At 38.2% G+C, this 24774-nt stretch overlaps 1 protein-coding gene across 16 annotated transcripts in view; it reads right to left on the bottom strand.

Annotated features, from left to right (window-relative positions):
• The window catches only part of WRN (WRN RecQ like helicase), a 113045-nt gene that overhangs the window by 36748 nt on the left and 51523 nt on the right, over positions 1-24774 (bottom strand). For all 16 annotated transcript variants that reach the window (XM_060407122.1, XM_042241444.2, XM_060407112.1 and 13 more), the window contains 4 exons: positions 20803-20909; positions 14807-14994; positions 9289-9463; positions 4434-4615 (listed from right to left, as the gene is read on the bottom strand). In XM_060407122.1, the coding sequence (XP_060263105.1) occupies positions 4434-4615; positions 9289-9463; positions 14807-14994; positions 20803-20909 (652 nt within the window). The remainder of the gene's footprint in view (positions 1-4433; positions 4616-9288; positions 9464-14806; positions 14995-20802; positions 20910-24774) is intronic.

Below are 24774 nucleotides of genomic sequence, written 5' to 3'. Positions count from 1 at the left end.
TGTCAATTAAAAATATCACAGTAATATTAAAATTGTATTAGCAGTTTATTTCATTTATTTATTACTGCTTAATTTTTGTAACCTAAAATATCCACACCACTAACAAGATAAAAAATATTTCTATCATCTCAGAAAGTTATTGGATCCCTTTCCAGTCAATGCCCCTACAAAAGCTAGGTATTTTTCTGATTTTTATGAAAACTGCCTTTAAAAGAATGTCACCTATGTCCGAATATCAACAGCTTCATTGCCTATTAAAAACTGGTTAACACTCTCAAGTTTTTCATTTTAGCCTATATGCTACTTCCGTTTTTGGCAATCATTCTACTGTTCATGAATTTTTACATTTTTCCAGTAAAAGATTATTCTTAAAGTTATTTTACATGAGAAACTAAGGCATCTAATCTATATAAGGAATACTGAAAACACTCATGATCCAAATATGAGCCTTCACCACTTCAGCTCTTCAGAAAACTTCTCAGCCTTCTAAAAACTTCCCCTTTGTATTATGGGGTTTTACCGGACATCATTGCACATGGAACAACAGACTGGTTTCAAATTGGGAAAGGAGTACATCAAGGCTGTATACTGTCACCCTGCTTATTTAACTTAAATGCAGAGTACATCATGTGAAATGCTGGGCTGGATGAAGCACAGCTGGAATCAAGATTGCCAGGAGAAATATCAATAACCTTATACGCAGATGACACCACCCTTATGGCAGAAAGCAAAGAAGAACTAAAAAGCCTCTTGATGAAAGTGAAAGAGGAGAGTGAAAAATTTGACTTAAAACTCAACATTTAAAAAACTAAGATCATGGCATCTGGTCCCGTCACTTCATGGCAAACAGATGGGGAAACAGTGAGAGACTTTATTTTGGGGGGCTCCAAAATCACTACAGATGGTGACTGCAGCCATGAAATTAAAAGACATTTGCTCCTTGGAAGAAAAGCTATGACCAACCTAGACAGCATATTGAAAAGCAGAGACATTCATTACTTTGCCGACAAAGGTCCATCTAGTCAAATCTATGGTTTCTCCAGTAGTCATGTATGGATGTGAGAGTTGAACCATAAAGAAAGCTGAGCGCCAAAGAATTGATGCTTTTGAACAGTGGTGTTGGAGAAGACTCTTGAGAGTCCTATGGATAGCAAGGAGATCCAACCAGTCAATCCTAAAGGAAATCAGTCCTGAATACTCACTGGAAGGACTGATGCTGAAGCTGAAACTCCAAAACTTTGGCCACCTGATGCAAAGAAGTGACTCTTTGGAAAAGACCCTGATGCTGGGAAAGATTGAAGATGGAAGGAGAAGGGGACGACAGAAAATGAGATGGTAGGATGGCATCACCGACTCGATGGACATGCGTTTGAGTAGGCTCCAGGAGTTGGTGATGGACAGGGAAGCTTGGCGTGCTGCAGTCCATGGGGTTGTAAAGAGTTGCACAAGACTGAGCCACTGAACTGAACTGAATGACCAGACATCAGAAAATTATCAAAATTAAGTTCCTTCCTCAAACTTCTTTCCCCATAATGCTCAATTTATATAAACTTTTAAAATAACACGGAAGACTTTTTTTTAAAGTACTGTTGCTATACCTTATGCTGACTCTCTTAATTTACCCTTCTGTGAAGAAATTCCATGACTATCACATATTAGATGATGAGAATCTCCCAAATAGTCTTTGTATATCTTTCCAAGAATAAATAGAAGTCTGGGTTAAACAGGTTACAAATACTTCAAAAGAAAACAACACAACCTACAAGATCTAGGTGATAATACTTCTCATCAAAAGGGAAATGACTCACTCATATTTTGACTATACAACCTTCTGACTGATAAAAGTACTGATAGAAGTACAATTCTTAAGGATGATACCAAGAGGGAATCCAGTTAAGAGAGTTCTAGAAGTCTGAACACATAAATGACCTCTGATTCAAAAACATTCTTATCCTTTGACACCACCAACCACCGTGCCCTTCCACGTAATTTCTCTAAAAAGTCTCTTCCAACAACTGACTCTAGTTCCTAGTTCAGCCATCCAATCTCATTCCTAGCTCCTGGGCTAAAAATTCGGTCCCTATTTTGCAATGATTTGTCTGTTTAAGTCACCTCCTTTTCCTCAGAAAGAGCAAAGGAAGCAAATGCCCACACTCTGAGAACAAGATCCCTTATTTTTGGTTCCAATGACCAATATTTAACACATCAGTTTTGCTAACAAATTGAAGGAAATAAAATAACAAGTTTCTAACAACATATCAAGTGAATATTTGTTCTTCTGGGACCATCAAAATAGTTAAAGTATAACATTCCACAGAATAAAAAGAAGTTGAAAAAGAATAAATATTCTGAAAGCAATACCCTAACTAGAAATCAGCTGAAGCCAGTGGAAGACTTATTAAACTGAGATTAATTTGCAAATTATTCCCTTTAAACAAAGATTACAGTAACTATCTGGGTTTTGACTGTTTCAAATAATGACTAGCAACTGTAGACATTGAGACTTTGCCAACGGTACAGCTTCTACGATAAAAAAAATTTTAGTTGCATATTTACACTGACGACCAGACAAGTTTCTTCTCTTAGTCACAGGATTCTAGCATAAGACAGACTCTAAACATTTCATGAATTACAGTGATCTTTTCATTTGAAAATCAGCTATTCCATTTATTCTAAAACTCTCTTTTCTCTAATAGAAGAGGTTTGTCATAGGATAGCACAGATTTGGGCCTCAACCATTGCTGAAATATTTTTTTATGCTGATTAACCCTATAGTTTTATTTCCTTTAGTATGGATACAAAGAACAACCTGTCTGTATTAAAGATTCAAGTATGGGTTTTCTGGCAACACTATTTGATTACTACTCACTGTTTACCTCTGTTAAATCTTTATGAGATAACCATTTAAAATATTTTGGAGACTCAGATAAACAGAAACTATATCCACTGATGAACCTGCCAAGCCACGATACAAAACTTAAGTGTTAAGTCTTCAGCATCTTTAACACAATGCATAAATAAAATCAGAACTGGTAGGAATCAACTTATGTCTGATACAATCCCAAATGTTTTTAACAACCCCAAATTTAATAGTGGTATACAAAGCTGTGTTCTACCCCAATTATTTTAAATTAGTTTATAAAAAGCTTTACAAAGACACTAGTGTCAAAAGCACAACAAGAAGAAACAAAAGCTACTGACTGCTCCTAAAAGAAGCTTAAAATTTATAGCAAACATTCTTACCTAATTAATCCCTATTCTTCTCTCATACCTCAAGTTAACTCATTAGTTCCTCAAGGAAGCCTTATCTGATCTTTATAAATGGGTAAACACACACCCAATATTACACTGGCTACTCAAGGCAAATTTCTTTCATAGCATGTAATAGCTATACCACTACATGTATTTGCATGATCCTTTCCAAAATAACTTTTGGTTACTGAAATTTTCAAACACAAAGAGAGCAGTAAAACGAACCCTATGTACCTACAGTTGTACGATTCTGTGATTAAGATCTGTCATTCCCATTACATAGTAAACTCTATTAAAAAACAGGTACTATTTATATCTGCTTTTATTTACCATTGGATACTCAGCACAGAGCATAATGCTTGGGACACAGTGTTAAAAAAAAATTGCTGAGTAATAAATAAAAATAAAAACTGTATTAGATAGGCACTCTCACCATTTTAATAAAATGAGCTAGTAAGTCCACCATATACATGTTTCTTAACTTTTTTCCCTATGGGTGAAGGGATAAATTGGTAAATCCTACCACTAAAATTCTGCAAGATGAAGTTTTCCTTTCGACATCAATCTCACAGGACATAAGTGCCAACAAAACACCTGTTTAGTATTTAAGTAGTAAGGCTTTCCTGCCTCTAAACACTAAGCACAATATTTTTCCATGGCAGGCAGTCAGTACAGAGCAACATGATCACTCAGATGGGCAAGGAGAGAGGACATGCTCTCACAGAACAAACAAAAGAAACAAAAGTGGTAATTAGAGCCAAACTGGAATTGACAGAAGTCATTTGGAATAAGCACCATGGCAGCATGAGAAGAAAAAAACAAAAACAAAATAAATGGATTCTAAAGTAACTATGGCTGAAGACATATCAAAACTTGAGAACGGGAGTGAAAAAACAAATCATCAACAAATGATACTTTGAAAGTGTTCCACAAGATCTACGTTACATTCCCAGTGTAGTGCTGGTTTAGTTAAATCTTCACACTAAAAGGAGTATAGATGAAATTAGTTCATCTCCTCTGGGTGGCAACTCACCACAAATCTTAAGAACGTCTTGGGTTTTCTTTTGGTTTTAAATGCACTTACACGTATTAATTTAAATTTTGAATGTTGCCTCAAATACTTTTGAAGTTTATATGGAAAGAAAGAAATCTGTAAGGGTGAAAGCAATGAGTATTTTTACCTATTTAGGTTCATGTCTGCTGGAGCCCAGAGAACATGACAAGAACTTTGAAGTCCATCTCGGCCAGCTCTACCAATCTCCTGGTAATAGGATTCCATTTCCTTAGGAGCACCATAATGAATGACTTGGCGAATGTCAGCTTTATTAATGCCCATTCCAAAAGCTACGGTAGCTATGACACACTGAGAATAAATAACAACACAGTTTGACAAACATTTAGCAGAATTAAAACCTTACATGTTTCCCTTTGGTAAGTACAATTAGTTCATTCATTACAGTCCCTGGCATGCTACTGAATTTAATATGAAAGTGAATTTAGAAAGATGATAACAATAACCCTGTATGCAAGACAGCAAAAGAGACAAAGATGTATAGAACAGTCTTTTGGACTCTATGGGAGAGGGCAAGGGTGGGATGATGTGGGAGAATGGCACTGAAACATGTAAACTACCATATGTGAAATGAATCGCCAGTCCAGGTTCGATGCAAGATACAGGGTGCTCGGGGCTGGTGCGCTGGGATGACCCAGAGGGATGGGATGGGGAAGGAGGTGGGAGGGGGGTTCAGGATGGGGAACACATGTACACCTGTGGCAGACTCAGATGTATGACAAAAACCACTACAACACTGTAAAGAAAATAAATAAATTTTAAAAAACTGAAAAAAAAAAAAAGAAAGTGGAAGTGAGTCACTCAGTCGTGTCCGACTCTTTACAACCCCATGGACTGCAGCCCACCAGGCTCCTCCATCCATGGGATTTTCTAGGCAAGAATACTGGAGTGCGTTGCCATTTCCTTCTCCAGAGAGTCTTCCTGACCCAGGGATCAAACCTGGGTCTCCTGCATTGCAGGCAGACTCTTTATGGTCTGAACCACCAGGGAATTTAATATAATTTTGACAAATCACTTACAGCTTAAGAGATTATCTGCCCGATTTACAGATTTAGGACTGGTGACCATCAAATAGGATTTGTTCCCTCTCTACAAAAAGGAGCAAATATCATGGTTCTTCTGAATGTATATAAATATAAGATACAAAAGAGACTCTTAAAATCTTTATTACATTAAATGAGCCTTTGGGTTATTCTGAAGTTTCAAGACTGCATCTTAATTTTTCTAGCAGTATTCTAAGGTAGAAAGACAGGTGTGGGGCATGCTCAGTTGTGTCCAATTCTTTGTGACCCCATGACTATAGCCCACCAGGCTTCTCTGTCTATAGGATTCTTCAGGCAACGATCCTGGAGCAGGTAACCATTCCCTCCTCCAGAGGAGCTTCCCAACCCAGGGGTCGAACCCTGGGTCTCCTGCATTACAGGAAGATTCTTTACCATCTGAGCCACCAGGGAAGCCCAAAGGTAGAAGGAAGCTGCTCATTAAAGAGATAGAATGAAATATGAATTTCTCTCTGCAAATTTAAAAGGATAAAATTGGTATAACAGGAATGAATATACAGAGGTGAGATTGACATGACTAGGGGAAATTTTAGGGGAAAATTAGTGATAATTGCCAAAAAAAGCTAACCACATTCCTTGAAAAGTAGTAATTAGAATATAAAAAAATGTACAAGTAACTCTAAATATACTACATGCCTTACATATACAAAGCATTTATAAAGAATATATACACATAATATTTGAGTATATTGATCTAATCAAAATTATGATATTAATATATTGGGAAAAGAGGGGGTAGAAACTTCTAGACACAATGAGAAGGGCAGGAAGGGATGTCAAAGAGCTATGCGTTCACCTTTCATAGTGGGGAATTGAGAGATAATGCCTAAATCTAACAGGCAAATAATAAGTAAACTAAGTAGTAGCAGTACAAGGAAATTACTGCAAGATACAGTGGCAAACACCAAAGGAATAAGCTAAAAAAGCTGAGAGTAGGAAAAAGCAGCAGGAAGGAATGATGGCTTACACGTTTCATTTTAAGCACCGGAGAACTATTTTAGTTTGTTAAACTATGTGTGTGTATAAGTGGTAAATAATAAAGTGCCATTTGAAACAAAACACGTGTTAAGATGTACCAAGAGCAGAAAAAAAAAGAAAAAAAAGAAAGGAAGGAAGGACAAATAAATGGAAGTATGAGAAATATGAGAGAAAAATTAACATAGGAATGGAAACAATATTAAGAAAAAAGCTTTGTGTGAATACAACTAGTCAGCTTTGCTATATTTGACTAAAAAAGCAATTTAATAATAATTCCAATATTTATTTTTTAAATGTTATTTCTTAATTTTTCCAACTTTATTGATATAACTGAATTATAACATTGTGTAAGTTTACCATATATAACATGATTTGATATATACTGTGACATGATCGATAACCTCAGTAAGGTTAATACCTCCATCACCTCACATGATTAATCTGTGTAATGTATGTGTCTGTGTGTTTGTATGATGAAAATTTTTAAGATCTAATTTTTTCATGATCTTGTCTTTAAAAGAGATCAACCTATTCTACAGATATGATTTTCAAAATATCATTATAACCTCTCAGGTGTAAATGAAAATACTTTATCAAATAATTTACTCATAACCTCATCCCAGAAAGGAAAGGAATTCAAGCCATCTTGAAAAGGCAAATAAAATACAAAGGGCATAAAATTAAAAGTTAGGATTAAAAGACTGATTACAGACTCAAAACACAAATCTACAACCAAATGTGGTTAGATTTCATCATGAAAAATAGGAAAGAAAAAAATCTTAGTCTTCCTCATGTCTCTGGGAGATGTTTCTATCTAAATAAATAATTAGTAATCATACAACAAGACAGAAGAAACCAATGATCAATTATTGACTCAAAGATCAATTGTTAAGATTTAGTAAGCAGCAGCTAATGAACTTTATCTGATAATTTTCAAGCTTCAGAGATAATAGAATAAACATACAAGCATTTAAGAATTTGGATAAAACCTCTATTCCAGGCAGCTGTTCTTGCCTTTGGAAAGAAGATGAAGAAAGAGAACAGATACCCTTCAGGCAGATATGCACTGCAGCATGACAATGTACAGTGAGCTGCATATGCAGAGTTCTAGATATATAGGAAATGGATGATCTATTGGACAGAAAATGCAAAACGGAAGTTAAGTTCCTCTCAATTTGAGATGAGGACTATTCCAGGCATATACTGACAGGGGGTGGATATGTTGATAGTGTTGATTTAAACCTACTTACATGTTTGAATTGAAATCCTCCAAAATAATCCGTGTGACACCCACTGAACCAGGATCCTAACCATAAGAATCTCAGATGCAGCACCTCTTGTGAACTTCATCAATACCTTTCTTCTCTCCTTCAGATCAATCCTACTTAGTGCTCCCAGTCTAATGTTTCTATAATACTATTATCTTGCTCACGGAGCAGTCTGTCACGGTGGTTTTCAAGTTCTGTTCTGCAGAATTTTGAAGATTCTAAGATTCTAACCCCCAAGACACTGACATGGAGACAGGGACATTCCTGGACTTGGTTCTCCATCACATCAACTTCAACAAGGCCATTTCTACTTTAATCTGCTTTACCTGTTAGATGGAATGTCATTTAAATAAAAAGTCCTACAGCTTGTCTGGAAAAAATAAGGGAACTTCACACCAACTCCAGCTTGCCTTTCTGCAAGTTTTAAGATCCTCTATAACCTGGCCAACCAACCAATTCAACTCTCTTCCTAAGTCTCCACCAGTTCCTGCCATTTTACCTGTACTTTGTGTCCCTCCTACTCTATACTTCCCTTTTCTCCAACCACTGCAAACTACTCACAATTCCTTGAACCCAGTATGCTCTCTTATGTCAAAGTGCCTTGCACACATCAGTCCTTTTCTATAATCAATTCCTTATCCTTCATCACCCCCTAGCCATGCATACCTGATGAACTTCTATTCACTTGTTCAGATTCTACTCAAACTGCTTATTCCTGGGTGTACAACTCCATTTGACAATCTAACTTAACAGCTAGTTTTCCCTCCTCTGTGAACCTAAACACCATTCTATGTCTAGGCTGCCATTTATATTAGCCTGCAACAGTTTTCTTCCCTATCTATCTCCCATATTCTACACTGATTCTATCAGAGTGACTGCTTTATGTTCATCAAAACGGTACTCAAATGTATATGCATGAATGAATTACCTGGATGTACACCTAAAATTTTTTAATATACATTGCTGTTTTTCCATTTTTGTGCTCGTGCTCAGTCATGTCAAACTCGACCCCATGAACTGTAGCCCACCAGGCTCCTCTGTCCATGGAATCTTCCAGGCAACAATACTGGAGTGGATTGCCATTTCCTACTCCAGGGGATCTTCCCAACCCAGGGATCGAACCCACATCTCTTACATCTACTGCATCGGCAAGGGGAATTCTTTACCACTGCAATTTTAAACAAATAATATTTCAGGATTAAATTATGAAGTTCAATTCCAACTTTAACGAAATTTTTAATTTTTAATATAGTTGACTTACAATGTTTTTTTACAATGTATTAGTTTCTGCTGTACAGTAAAGTGAATCAGGAATACATACATCCACTCTTTTTCAGATTCCATTCCCATATAGGTCACTACAGAGTACTAAATAGTTACTTGTGCTGTACCATAGGTTCCTATTAGTTCCTATTTTATATATAGTATGTATACCTGAAATTAACAGAACATTGTAAATCAACTATAAGACACACTTTAAAAATGAAAAAAAAATTTAAATTAGAAAACAAAAAACATTATCCCTCCCTGGGGAGGTGGGGGCAAGGAAGTTAGGGAACACAAAGAAGATATTCAATAAAGACTTCATAAATAGCTATTATAGAAACATGTGTTTCCAGCATGGGGAAAAGACAGTAATCATGATCCATCTTCACACCTGAATTTCATCTCTCATGAACCTATGATGAACTTGTTTCCTTAAGTTAATACTCAGTCCCGCATGGTATGTTCCACAGGCTAAATTCAGTTTTTTAAGTTCAGCTGTAACTTGCTCTGTCATTTTCCTGGAAGGACAATAGATGATAGTTGGACCTTCAAATTCCCAAGCAGAACTAAAGAAAAAGAAGAACAAAAGAACAAATATATATATATATATATATATATATATATATGTTTGAGTTTTATGTAATTTAATTTCCCCTTCTTTTAAAATTTTTAATTTCATTTCATTTTTAAATTTTAATTTACATTTTCCTTTTAGTAAAAAACTCAAAGGAGAAAGCATATAAAAAACAATGACATATTTAACAAAAATCTAAAACATTTTGGACACTCAGATGTGGAAATAAATTATGTTAAACACAAACACCACTGACTTCATTTTTTTGTTCAAATTTAAAAAATTAAAACCAAAGACAGGTTTATTTATTGATGCAGAAGCCTTGCTAAAAACCGACAGACTAATGGAAATACAATACAATTACCCTTTTGGAAATACAGAACACTAGTTTAACAATTACTCTTCATTTATACAAGAAATGTAATATTTACATAGGAGAATAAAATTTTTACATTATTCTTATCTCTCTTATGATTGTAAAATTGAATATCTATATGTTTACCAAAAAAGCAAGAACTTTCATGTAATAATAAAAGATCATTTATATAGTTCAAAGAAGCATTTACTGGTAATCTTAAGGCTATGTTAATAGAAAATAACATGTTAAAAGTCTATTTTAGAAACCTGCACTTATTAAAAGTTTAAATGATGATTTCGTAGAATATTTAATTCCTCAATATATTCATTTACATAAATACATTCATTTATGCTGATCCAATGAATATAAAAAGAATGTACCACTTAGATTTAGAAAGTTGATACCATTTTAATTTTAGGAATCTATTTTACAAGTATACTTAAAGATCAGCCAAAAGATACATACAAATATTCATGGCAAAACTATGATAATGAAAAATTATCTAAATATTCATGATCATACACATACTATGAAAGTGAATCAAATGTTTAAAAAGTAAATGTATAAAAACCTTTAAGAAAGACTACAGTAAAAATCATAGAAAACTTAGAAAAATAATGCAGCAATTTTACTCTAAGAGTCTTACTAAATAAACTACCCAAAGTAATTTTTGAGAGTGACCCAAGGCGCTTCCATGTCAAAATTTAATAGTAGATAACTCCATGGAGTGAAGAAACATGCAAATCATCTTTTTAATGTACAAGAATCTCATTTAAAAAAATATTTTTCAAAGAAGGAAGAACTGTGCACCAAAACGTGAATACTGTAACATCTTAAAACATTAAGGCCTAATTTAAGAAAACACAATATACAGAAAGATAACAGAGATACAAAAGGAAGAAAATTGAAGACAAACGGATATACTACAACACCATTTCTATGGCAAGCTAACAACAACAAAAACAACGGAGAGCACATATTTGCAGTCTAAGACAAAGAATAGAAGCCTATAAAGCTAAATGCAAAAATATCAACAATGAAAACTGAGGAACGGGATTGGAGAAATCTAAGTACTCTTCAGTTTACATGCATCTGTACTGTTCAAAATGATACTAACAATATGGATCACTTTTTACATTAACAAAAAGTAGAAAATATAAAAATCTGAATTTATAGAACCAAAAAATCAAAGCAGTGAACATTCCTATTGACTATGGCAGTGAAATGACTGGTAAAAGGGCCTTGGTCTTTGTCTTCTCTGCCAAAAGAATTCATCGGAGACCAGCAGACACAGCATTTATTGGAGGCAAAGCACATGCGGAAGAAAACAAAGGCAAACTTGCGGAGTGAGCTGCACCCAACAGGGGTGGCTTAGACTGCTTATATGAGGGCACTCTTCCAGGTTATGTCTGGCCAGTCTTCTTGCTTGTTCCCATATTTGGCCTGTCTCAGGGTTCTTCCTTGGTCAGCTTGAAGGTTTCTGGGAGGTTGGCAGGACATATTATGGGCTGGCATCTCTTCCTTTCTTTTCCCCTCCCCTAGAGTTGCATTATGCAGAATTCCTTAGAGGACAACTGAGGACATTCTCTGCACACATCAGGATGAGAAATCCCCTTGACCACAGCAAGAGGAAATTGCGGTCTCAGGGCCCAGTGCTCATGATGGCATCTTCTCTCAAAGTGTCAACAAGAGACTGCAGCAGCTCAGCCTGGGGCCCGTCTATTGCCTACCTCATATCCCCTCTGAGGTTCCTGGACCCCAGGGAACTTTTATTGGGAGGTGCAGGGCAGAGGTCCACCTTCTGTGGCTCCTTCAGGCTGGCACTGGGCTCATGGACCCTACCTAACTGGGGCCACAGAATTCTCATCCTGCCTTGCCGCGGAGCCCCAGGGAGACCTCTGCTGTTGGTCCAGAAGAATCTGTCTCAGGGAGTGGCTAGGATCCCTGCATCACGATCATCTTGACATGGAACTGCTGCTACCTCAAAGAAAGAAACTTAACATACCAGATGCACGGCTTTTGTCAACTGGGAAGACTCAGAGCAGGAGCTCTGATGGATCTCCCCAGCCCAGGGATCGAGCCTGCATCTCTTATGTCTCCTACATTGGCAGGTGGGTTCTTTACTACTAGCGCCACCTAGGAAGCCCAAGGTATAGAGATGTCTTTTTGTCTTTGAAGTATCTAGGCCTAATACAGCTTATTTTCTATCTGGACGTAGCTGTCTACTTCCAGGATTTATAATATATTCCATGTATTTAACTTGTTGATTTGAGATCTGTGCCTTTTTCTGGGAGACCCTATAACCTCAAGTCCCAAGGAAATTAAGAATTTCAATGGTGTTCTGATCTGAGGTCTCCATGGAGGGGCTACATATTAATATATCTATATACTGTAGAACAGGCCCTTCTTTTAGGCATATTTCCTGCAGTTCCTTTCCTAGGGCCTGGGTGAGCAACTGTGGGCTCTCTCAAAACCCCTAAGGCAACACTGTCCAGGTATATTGAGTCAGTGATGCCATCTAACCATCTCATTCTCTGTTGTCCCCTTCTTCTCCTGCCTTCAATCTTTCCCAGCATCAGGGTCTTTTCTAATGAGTTAGCTCTTCGCATCAGGTGGCCAAAGTACTGGAGCTTCAGCTTCAGCATCAGTCCTTCCAATGAATATTAAAGACTGATTTCCTTTAGGATGGACTGGCTGGATCTCCTTGATCAGTCCAAGGGACTCTCAAGAGTCTTCGCCAACACCACAGTTCAAAAGCATCAATTCTTTGATACTCAGCCTTCTTTATGGTCCAACTCTCATGTCCATACATGACTACTGGAAAAACCATAGCTTTGACTATACAGACCTTTGATGGTAAAGTAATGTCTCTGCTTTTTAGTATGCTGTCTAGGTTATTCATAGCTTTTCTTCCAAGGAGCAAGTGACTTTTGATTTCATGACTGCAGTCACCATCAGAAGTGATTTTGGAGCCCAAGAAAATAAAGTCTCACACTGTTTCCATTGTTTCCCCATTTATTTGCCATGAGGTGATGGGACCAGATGCCATGATCTTCGTTTTCTTAATGTTGAGCTTTAAGCCAACTTTTTCACTCTCCTCTTTCATTTTCATCAAGAAGCTCTTTAGTTCCTCCTCACTTTCTGCCGTAAGGGTTGTGTCATCTGCATATCTGAGGTTATTGATATTTCTCCCGGCAATCTTGATTCCAGCTTGTGCTTCATCCAGTCTGGCATTTCTCATGATGTACTCTGCATATAAGTTAAATAAGCAGGGTGATAATATACAGCCTTGATGTACTCCTTTCCCAATTTGGAACCAGTCTGTTGTTTCATGTCTGGTTCTAATTGTTGCTTCCTGACCTGCATACAGATTTTTCAGGAGGCAGGTCAGGTGGTCTGGTATTCCTATCTCTTGAAGAATTTCCCACCGTTTGTTGTGATCCACACAGTCAAAAGCTTTGGCGTAGTCTTTAAAGCAGAAGTACATGTTTTGCTGGAACTCTCCTGCTTTTTCTATGATCCAACAGATGCTGGCAATTTGATCTCTGGTTTATCTGCCTTTTCTAAATCCAGTTTGAACATCTAGAAGTTCTCTGTTCATGTTTAGTCGAAGCCTCGCTTAGAGAATTTTGAGCATTTCTTTGCTACCATGTGAAATGATGAGACCAAACACTGTTCAAACTGGCAAGTGTGATTCTAGTGAAGTAACAGGTGTGAGGCATTTCACTGACACCCGTCACTGTGCAGCTTTTAGAGAAAAAAGGTCCAGAGTAAGAAGTCAGGCCAGAGACAGTGGCTTCTGTATCAATTAAAAAATCGATCTTCTTTCTGCCACATCAGAGATGACCCGGGGCTCCTTGATGGACATAGACATCTCAGGGTGGGTGTGGGGGAAGCTGCCGGGACACCTCAGGAGCCCAGCATGGTCATCTCAGAAGCAGGAGTCCCTCTTCCTCTTCAGGACCAAGAGTAGTCCCAATGATCAGTCTGTCTGCAGACTAGGCATGGCCTGGGAGGCTCCTTCCAGCATTCATAGGCCCAGTGGTCAGTTGACTTGCCTTCAAAGCACTCCCCCTTGTTTGTCTTACCTCTGGACTGATGTTGGTACCTGCTGTACCCTCTCGGTGGCCCTGAAGTTGCAAAGCGTGTCCGACAGCAACTGTTATCAGCTGAGCTTGTTCTTTCCTTATCCTCAGCTTGATTTTTTTACCCCAAAAGCCACCTCTAGCAGGTGGGGCATCAGTGTTTGTGGCCCTGATTGTAACATTTGAAGTTTTCGCCTAATGTCATAGAGGCGAACTGAATGATAAAAGGTAGTCCCAGTAGGGACTGACCCTCAGGAGTGGAGGTGTCTATGTTAGTAAACGTTCTAAAAGCCTCCACAAGTTGTCCCCAAAAGAGGGCTGGATTTTCTTCTTTCTCTTGGGTCACTTCCTTGACCCTTTCATAGCTGACTGGTTTTCTAATGCATTCCTGAATCATGTGGTTCCTGGCCCTCATGCCCACCAGGAAATTATCATCCCAAGCAGGATTCTGCATCCCCACAGTATCACAAGCGCTAGGTTGGGCCCCAGCAAGCTGCTCAGTGTGCCCCGAGGCTGCCGTCCAAACCCTCTGCTTCTCCTCACAGGTAGAGAATATTAGTTGGCCGTCCTTCCAGGCTAAATCAAATGCCAGGGTTAGGGCCTGAAATCCTTCAGTAAACCTACTAGGGTTTTCAGAAAACTGGCCCAGTCTTTGTTTGCACTCTGCTGAATCAGTTAAAGAGAGGGCATGCGCACTCTGACTGTGTTTTGCCATTTGCCACTTGCCTGGGAGGACACATTCTCCCTGATCCTGGGTGACTGGAAGTCGCACCTATGAGATATCTCAGTGGTCGGATTAGCTTTTTCATCCTGGGGTCACTTCAGTCATACGCTCAGTCGCATCTGACTCTTTGTGACCCCATGGACGGCAACATTCCAGGCCTTGACTCACCTTGACTTACAGACGAGAAACTGCTTCAGATCCTCCAGGATGCTTCCTGTTTTTCGTCCAACTTCTAAATACAAGTTTGGTCGATCAAAACCAGTACAGGTTATCTGAGGATCCTTCAGTTTTAAGCAACGTACAATGTCTTCTCGGACCGAAGAACCTGCCGTAGCAGTCACTGCAACAATTGGAACCTGAAATAAGTAAAAGCGATTTTTAACAAAGGAGAGAGGTTGTTAATTCCCAACATTTCTACTACCTTCTTAGAAAGACACTGGAAGACAATTACAGGAAGAGTAGAGAACAGTGATAAAAATGAAACTTTAAAATTATTCTTTCAAAGAAGAAAAACACTTTCTTCTTACTTGTTTCTCAGCCTTCTAAGAAATCATTCAAACACTAAACTCATAAGATTTCTAAGGCAATTCCTGTCTTAAGCTAAATCCACTTATTAGCTATCTACCTCTCCATTTATTATTTATACATTTATAACAGTGCTGGAACAAATGAGGGTAAGTTATGTCTTATCTTTGATAATGATAATTCACAAATTATAAACCCAGCAATCACTGAAAATTTAGCCATACAAAGCCCAAGCATGGCTCTTTTTTTACTCCTATATTAAATACATTGCTATATGGCTTTTCAGATCTAAAATAACAGCTCTCAATTACCTGGATAACCTATCAACAGTTTTAAATGGTTAATTATAGCATACAATATAAAAGAAAAATGCAGAAAATAAGACATCTAGTATTAACTGATTCCTTGAGCAACCAAGTCATGTTCTATTTTCAGTACAGTAGACTTCTAGATTTAATTTTTTCATCACTATTATCATTGGGTATATTAATCAACTATGCAATCATCTCATAATCAGAAAAATTGTTCCTATATAATTAGCTGCTTGATATCCAAAATTACAACTTTCTGAATACATTTTGGCTTATTATAAAATATGGTAAATAATATGCTCATAACACAGCTCTTCAGATGCAATACATTTGCCCTGCAAATCAGTTGAAGCAATTACTGTACATAAGTGAAAATTTAAGTGTAATCTGTAAAAATCAAATACAGAATTTGAAAAAGATACAATTTATTAAAAACTGTAAACTATTTTTATAATCAATATAGCTTTACTGAACTGAAAACTATCTCAAAGTTCATGCAAAGAAAAATCAATTAAGTCTGGGAGCAGTTTTTAAATAGAAAAAAAAATGATACCAAAATCAATGTGACCAGTTAACTGACATTTTGATATTCTCTATCCATAAATTCTGTGTGGATCACAATAAACTGTGGAAAATTCTGAGAGAGATGGGAATACAGACCACCTGACCTGCCTCTTGAGAAATCTGTATGCAGGTCAGGAAGCAACAGTTAGAACTGGACATGGAACAACAGACTGGTTCCAAATAGGAAAAGGAGTACGTCAAGACTGTATATTGTCACCCTGCTTATTTAACTTCTATGCAGAGTACATCGTGAGAAACGCTGGGCTGGAAGAAACATAAGCTGGAATCAAGATTGCTGGGAGAAATATCAATAACCTCAGATATGCAGATGACACCACCCTTATGGCAGAAAGTGAAGAGGAACTAAAGAGCCTCTTGATGAAAGTGAAAGAGGAGACTGAAAAAGTTGGCTTAAAGCTCAACATTAAGAAAATGAAGATCATGGCATCCAGCCCCATCGCTTCATGGGAAAAAGATGGGGAAACAGTGGAAACAGTGTCAGACTTTATTTTTTGGGGCTCCAAAATCACTGCAGATGGTGACTGCAGCCATGAAATTAAAAGACGCTTACTCCTTGGAAGGAAAGTTATGACCAACCTAGATAGCAGATTCAAAAGCAGAGACATTACTTGGCCGACTAAGGTCCGTCTAGTCAAGGCTATGGTTTTCCAGTGGTCATGTATGGATGTGAGAGTTGGACTGTGAAGAAGGCTGAGCGCCGAAGAATTGATGCTTTTGAACTGTAGTGTTGGGGAAGACTCTTGAGAGTCGCTTGGACTGCAAGGAGATCCAACCAGTCCATTCTGAAGCAGATCAGCCCTGGGATTTCTTTGGAAGGAATGATGCTAAAGCTGAAACTCCAGTACTTTGGGCACCTCATGCAAAGAGTTGACTCATTGGAAAAGACTCTGATGCTGGGAGGGATTGGGGGCAGGAGGAGAAGGGGACGACAGAGGATGAGATGGCTGGATGGCATCACTGACTCGATGGACGTGAGTCTGAGTGAACTCCGGGAGTTGGTGATGGACAGCGAGTCCTGGCGTGCTGTGGTTCATGGGGTCGCAAAGAGTCGGACACAACTGAGCGACTGAACTGAACTGAACTGAACATATAAAGACAGACATTTTCAGGATGGCAACTATAAGAAAAGAGGTCCTCGTTTGTTTCTATGCAGTATCATGTAAGAGTAGAAAAGCAATGCCTTTGTGAAAAAAAAGGAAATAAGCATGAACCTGACACATTTTGAAGACGTTAGTAGAAAAATCGGGCAAAACAGCAGCACAGTAGTATAAAAATCTGGCTTACAAACAGCTGCCTCAGTTCAAAGCCAGCTTTCGCCACTAACGAGATGTGAGATTCTGAGCTGCTTATTTTAGATATATTGGCTGCACTGTACAACGATCAAACCCATGCCCCTCAAAGTGGAAGTGCAGAGTCTTAACCACTGAATTGCCTGGGAATTCCCATGAGTTATTTACTTCATATTCTAAACTTTGGTTTCCTCATCTATAAGATGGCTACAATAACAGCAACAACCTCAGAAAGTCACCGTGAAGAGCAAATGGGATAAAAGGTCTACTATGCCGAATATAACGGCACAGTACACAGAAAGCACGTGAGAAGTGTCAGCTATTACTGATATTATTAAGGCAACATCTGAAAAGAATTCTACACAAGAACTCCAGAGACACGGCCACTTCTCTCAGATTTGCCATTCACTTTGGCAAGAGCTAACTTCTCTCGGCCTCTGTTTTTTCATCAAAATATGAGATGGAGAGGGCTACTGGATGTTAACCTCTCTTCTAACTTAAAAATTCCCACTTTGCCACGAGGAACTCCTTATTCTAGTGACTAGCTAACAGAGAAAATCACTATAAATGATTCATTCCTTTGCCGATATCCTAGAAAGTCAAAGTTAAGAATGTTGCTTCCGTAACTTAGAAAACACAGTAAAGTAATGGAATGCATTAAATTTAAAGGAACAATGTTTACTCTCACTTCAGAAATGAACAGAATATTTCTGCTTAGAAAGTCTGGTGCTTTATGATATTTAAAAGATGTAAACTAGGGTAAAGCTTAGAAATAACACTCAGGTTGGCTAGGAGAACAGTGTGTCCATACATCCTGGTTTACTAGGAAGCTCTCAGTTTATCTGGTCATCACAGCATAGTTCTTTTTTTTTAATTGGAGGCTAATTACTTTACAACATTGTAGTGGCTTTTGCCATACAATGACATGAATCAACCATGGGTGTACATGTGCCCACCATCCTGAACCTCCCTCCCCATCCCATCCCTCTGGGTCATTCCAGTATACCAGCTTTGAATGCCCTGTTTCAAGCATTGAACTTGGACTAGTGATCTATTTCACATATGGTAATATACATGTTTCAATGCTGTTCTCTCAAATCATCTCACCTTTGCCTTCTCCCATAGAGTCCAAAGTCTGTTCTTTATATTACAGCATAGTTCTTAATAGCTTCAACCTTTTAATTTTTAAAAGCAAACTAGTATGGTTGATAAATTACCTTGTCACTCAGTTTTATCAAGTTCACAACTCATGAAACTTGTTCTTTAAATTGGCAAATCTTGGTTTCTTTGGTAATAAGTACAAAGTTTTGGTGAAAAAAGCAATAAAATGTAAATTAATCTTGTGACTATAAATCTGGGAATGCCTTAGACATATACTTCAATGGAGCTACCACTACAAATTCCAAGAACTGTTACTATTCCATTTGCCTCTGAATCTGGGTGGTGCTGCTCCTGCTGCTGCTGCTAAGTCGCTTCAGTCGTGTCCGACTCTATGCGACCCCATAGACGGCAGCCCACCAGGCTCCACTGTCCCTGGGATTCTCCAGGCAAGAACACTGGAGTGGGTTGCCATTTCCTTCTCCAATACATGAAAGTGAAAAGTGAAAGTGAAGTCACTCAGTCGTGTCCAACACTTAGCGACCCCATGGACTGCAGCCTACCAGGCTCCTCGTCCATGGCAGTTTCCAGGTTAGGGTACTGGAGTGGGGTGCCACTGCCTTCTCCATTGGGTGGTGCAGTTAATCTACATACTCCATAATATGCTTCATTCATTCATTCACTCACTTACTCCAAATAGTTACTGTCTACAATGTGCTGATCTTTGTAAAAGGGCTGGGAGGAATGTCATGGAAAGATCCAAAATGTCTCATTCTTACAGTTCCTCTTACTTGAATTTTATAGAACTTTAAGGTTGATGTAAAGCTCTCCAGGGCTTCCCTGGTGACTCAGCAGTAAAGAATCCACTTGCATTGCAGGAGACCCAGGTTTGATCCTTGTGTAGGGAAGATCGCCTGGAGAAGGAAATGGCTACCCACTTCAGTATTCTTGCCTGGAAAATTCCATGGACAGAGGAGCCTGGTGGACTACAGTTCATGGGGTCGCAAAGAGTCACACACAGCTGAGCAAATCAACAACAACAAAGCTTTCAACAACAAAGTTGTTCTTTGGAGACTCATTTTGTCAGATTCTCTCCAAATGGGAATAAGTCAGTGATTTTTTTTTTTGCTATTTTTGAACTTATTAAAATAGTTCAGTGTGAAGCACTGGTGACAGTCAGCTATAACTGCGATTAAAAGAAAAAAAAGCACTGAGAACAGTGAGGAAAATGAGAGCCCTACAGCCACCAGGGGGCATTTCTCACCACTAGCTAACAAAGAGATTTCATGAAAACACCAGGGAAAAAGTTTCTCAGCCACTGCTTGTCGAACATCCTGGGCTCAGTGAATCATCCCAAGAAATGAAAAGAATCCAATGGCATCCACAGCCTGACACAATAAAAGACTAATTCAATGTTGAGAAGCATTTCCAAACTGCATAAAACACTTAAAACTCCTCTAACACAATCCCTCTAGAATCAAAGGGCCAGGAAAGGATTACAGACAGCAATCTTCCTAATTTCCAAAAGCTTACTTTAAACCGTTCTACATTAATGAAAAGCAGTCCTCAAGGAATCTGAGCCTCCTGGATTTCACCATATCAATCTTCTTTTTCAATTAGTATTACAGGTACTATTAACACTACTAATCTTTCTATATTATTCATACTGTTCCATGCACTTCATTTGGTACTACTACTTCCACTTTTATGGGTAATTCTGAATCTAAACTCCTTGACTGGACTCTGTGCTACTTTGGGGCAGAAACTGTTTTAAACTTCTTTCAAGTCATTTACTCTGGAAGCCATATAGTATCCCACTGTGGCACTGCCCAGCTCTACCACTCACTGCCTGTGCGGTAAAGTTACTTCTCAGGGTCTCAGCTTTCTCATCTGAATTCACTTATTCATTTACCCAATTATTTACGGAACACTCACTATGTGACAGGCACTGTTGTAGATTTTATCAACTAAACCAGCAAAAATCCCTCCTCACAAAGAATATTCTGGTAGGGACCCACAGGCAACAGACAAAATATATTAAAGTACATTAACACTGCTAAATAAGTGTTATTTAAAAGACAGCAAAGGAATATGAGGAATGCTGAGAGTTGTGGGAAGGGGGTTAATTTGAAAATCTGACTACAGTGGACAGGAGGCCTAAATGAAAAAGTACTCTTTCAGCAAAGACTTGAGAGAAGTAAAAGATACACCATGCTGTAAAAAAATCTTTCCCCTGCTTAAAAATCAATGATTTGCCCTTTCATAAAAACATTTTCAGATTTTTGGCCATTCCCCAATCCTGGATCCTCCCTTGCTAAGCAAGTCATTTCAAGACATTGTACTTGGCAAAGCTTACCTGTGGGAGTACTGCCTTTAGGGAACACAAAGCCCTGAATGAACTTCTAAAATCATGTCCCCACTCAGAAATACAGTGAGCCTCATCCACAGCAATAAGTGTGATACCTATCAAAACAGAAAAATATGTAAATGGAGAAGATAAAGCTCAAAAAAGTAATAAACTCATCGAAAGTTTTACCACCAATTTCACTTTGAATATGTAAATATAACAGAAAGGAGAAAAATAATTCAAAGTATTGAGTCATATAAAAATATAAGCATAAATAATAGCAGATAACGCCAAAAACTGGGCTTCCCAGGTGGTGCCAGTGGTAAAGAACAAATAGACCAATGCAAGAGACCTAAGAAACAGAGGTTTGATCCCTGGGTCAGGAAGATCCCCTTCAGGAGGAAATGGCAACGCACCCCAGCATTCTTGCCTGGAGAATCCCATGGTCAAAGGGGCCTCGAGGGCTACAGTCCATGGGGTCACAAAGAGTCAGACACGACTGAAATGACTTAGCACGTACACCAAAAATTATTACTGAGAATAAGCAAAGGAGATATATGGATAAAAGGCAGATGGATAAAAGAAAGAAATATTTAATATCTATTTTTCAAATAATATATTTATTCAATTTTGGTTTTCATCATTATTTCTCAGAGAAATTAATTACTACTCTGTCCTCAAAGCTATCACTCATCTGCAATGATAATACCTTAAAAAGAAGAGCTGTTCTAATTCTCATTCATAATACTTTTAATTTTATCTCATGGATTAGCTATCCAAAGAGAAAAAGTCAGCATATTTCTACTGAGATTACATTCATCACTGTCTGTGAATGATCACTACAGAATTCTTCTGAAATGCCAGTTCTGAAAGACAGGATGACATCCACAGTTTCTAATATAAAAAGGGAAGGGAAGAACTATATCTCATTTTGTACAAAGTAGGTAAGAAGGAAGGCAAATTGTTCCTTCTTCACCTAGCAACCCCTTTGCTCAGCCCCCACCCCCATCCCCACACTGAATCAGAATCAATAATGTATAGTAATGTCTCTCAGAAAAGGGCTTTACTATATAACCATCCATGAAAATGTCTTCAGATATTTCAAAGTAATGACAGCAGAGCTTTTGCCCTTGATTACCAAATTAATCGCTTGGACACGACTGAGCGACTTCACTTTCACCAAATTAATATTTAAGAAAAAAATAATTTTTCCTCTCAACGGGGATGATCACAATTTAATGTTTATCTGCATATTTATGTTTTGCCACTGTGTGTTAGCTGCTCAGTTGTGTCCAACTCTTTGCAACCCCATGGACTGTAGCCCACCAGGCTCCTCCCTCCATGGGATTCTCCAGGCAAGAGTACTGGAGTGGGTGGCCATTTCCTTCTCCAGGGGATCTTCCCAACCCAGGGATTGAACCCTGGTCTCCCGCATTGCAGGCAGATGCTTTAACCTCTGAGCCACCAGGGAAGCCCCCAGGCAAGAACACTGGAGTAAATTGTGATTCCCTCTTCCAGGGGATCTTCCTGGCCCAGGGGAAGTTTTGCCACTGGGGCCTATTTAAAAACATAAGTCAGACTACCTAGATGCATAACTTGGCTTACCATTTATATTACTTTAAGCATGTTACTTAAGCTTTCAAGCGTCAGCTTCTCCTAAGTATACGGTAGATAATAAAAGTAGCTAACATTTTTTTAGTTACTCTGAAGATTAAGATCATTCACATAAAATGCTAAGATAGGGGCTGGCATTAAAAGACTGCTCAATTTAAAAATATATATATTATTATTATAGTTATTGTGCTAGTCGCTCAGTCAACTCTCTGCAACCCCATGGACTGTAGCCCACCAGGTTTCTCTGTCCATGGGGTTCTTGAGATAAGAACACTGGAGTACGTTGTCATTTCCTTCTCCAGGGGATCTTCCCAGCCCAGGAATCGAACCTGTGTCTCTTCTGTCTCCTGTATTGGCAGGCAAGTTCTTTAACACTAGCGCCACCTGGGGAAATACATACTATGTTCCAGACACTTTCCTAGGAATAAAATAGTAAAATGCAATTCATGATCTTGAGGAGCTCACATTTCTAAAGGAAGAGACAGAGAAACATGCATATAACTGCAATTCATTGAGATTACCGATTACAACAGGGTTGGAGAAGAAAAAGGAAAGAAAAAAAGAAAACCCTGCTAAATCTGAGCAAATCCAGGTTGATTCACATCAAAATTCTATTAACTGATGAGTGGGAAAAATTCAGTATTACCACTATACTTATTTGGCTTTCGAAACTATATGACCCAGATTTTAAATTAAATAGGTTAAAACAAAGAATGACAGCTCCTTCATTTTAAAACCCTCCTTAAAATCACAGGTTTGATTAACTAGCTTTTGCACTTCCCCAGTGGCTCAGTGGTAAAGAATCCACCTGCAATGGAGGAGACGTGGAAGATGCCTGGGTCAGGAAGATCCCCTGAAGGAGGAAATGGCAACCCGCTCCAGTATTCTCGCCTGCGAAATCCCATGGACAGATTAGCCTGGTAGGCAGGTATAAGAAAAGACTCAGACAGAACTGAGCAACTAAAACAACAACAACTACTATTTTTTAATGGAGTTAAACTTTGTCCCTCACAACCAGCTGATGCAAGCTTCTGCCAACTTTCCCATTAAATGTGCAAGTCCAGGTGTCTGCCCAGGTCCAGGATATATTTCATTTTGGCATACCAGTCATTAAAGCCTTATTCCCAAATTTACAAGACAATTACAGGTACATCTGCCTTTAAGGCGTCTCTATATAAAATTCTGCTTGCTGCTTTTGTTAAAAAACCCACACTACTTAAATAATAACATTTCATAAAAATCATAAATCAGAATAGCTAAATGTCAAAACTACTGTACCAATGAAATTCTGAGTATATTCACTGCTGCAAGCATTAAAAAATGAAAGTTAAATAAAAATACTTGAGAGAATTTATCGTATTTTGTTCAACATTGACAGCCACCCAAAAAGAGCATTTTCATCCATCTTATGCAGATACTCAGCTCTAATCATTGCAGTGTTCATAATTTATTCCTTTACAAAAAATTAAAATAGAGAATTAGAACAACCTATCAAGAGGCTCTAAGTAAATATTGGATTAAATCCATCACAGAAACAAAGCAAATGTTAAAATGGAACAAAACATACCCAGACCACTAGGTACAAAGACCCTAACTTTTGCAATAAAACCATGGAGTTTATATACCTAGAGTTGTTGATTTTAATCTGAATTGAAATATTCATAAGAACTTTATACAACCTAATAGGATACACACTAAATTTGTTTTAATGGTAAAAATATAACATGCCAATATGGGAGTTTAACAGTTTTGATAATATATTTATCAAATGCTAATTTCTGCCCTCATTCTTTTGTTGATACTTAACACATATTAAAGGAGAAGGCAATGACACCCCACTCCAGTACTCTTGCCTGGAGAATCCCATGGATGGAGGAGCCTGGTAGGCTGCAATCCATGGGGTCGCTGAGGGTCGGACACGACTGAGCAACTTCACTTTCACTTTTCACTTTCACGCCTTGGAGAAGGAAATGGCAACCCACTCCAGTGTTCTTGCCTGGAGAATCCCAGGGACGGGGGAGCCTGGTGGGCTGCCGTCTATGGGGCTGCACAGAGTCGGACACGACTGAAGTGACTTAGCAGCAGCAACACATATGAAAAAATAAATACTTGTTTTCATTATATTATTAGAATAACTGTTAAATGCTTTCCCAGAGTTATCTGCAAGTAACCATTAAATGAGACGCCACAATGTTTAAAAAAACTTTACGTGCTAGGAATTATCTTAACATATAAATATAAAGTGTGATCATATTACATTAGAAAGCAAAGATTGTCTGGTTTAACTTAATGTTTGAAACATGAACAATTGCAATAGAATCTGTGATTGTAGCTGTTAGATAGCTGAGCCTGACCACCAAGAAGGGA

This window comes from Ovis aries, chromosome 26 (assembly GCF_016772045.2).
Source record: "Ovis aries strain OAR_USU_Benz2616 breed Rambouillet chromosome 26, ARS-UI_Ramb_v3.0, whole genome shotgun sequence".
NCBI lineage: Eukaryota > Metazoa > Chordata > Mammalia > Artiodactyla > Bovidae > Ovis > Ovis aries.
Note: the sequence above shows the minus strand (reverse complement) of the source record. Positions and strands in the feature narration are given on the sequence as shown.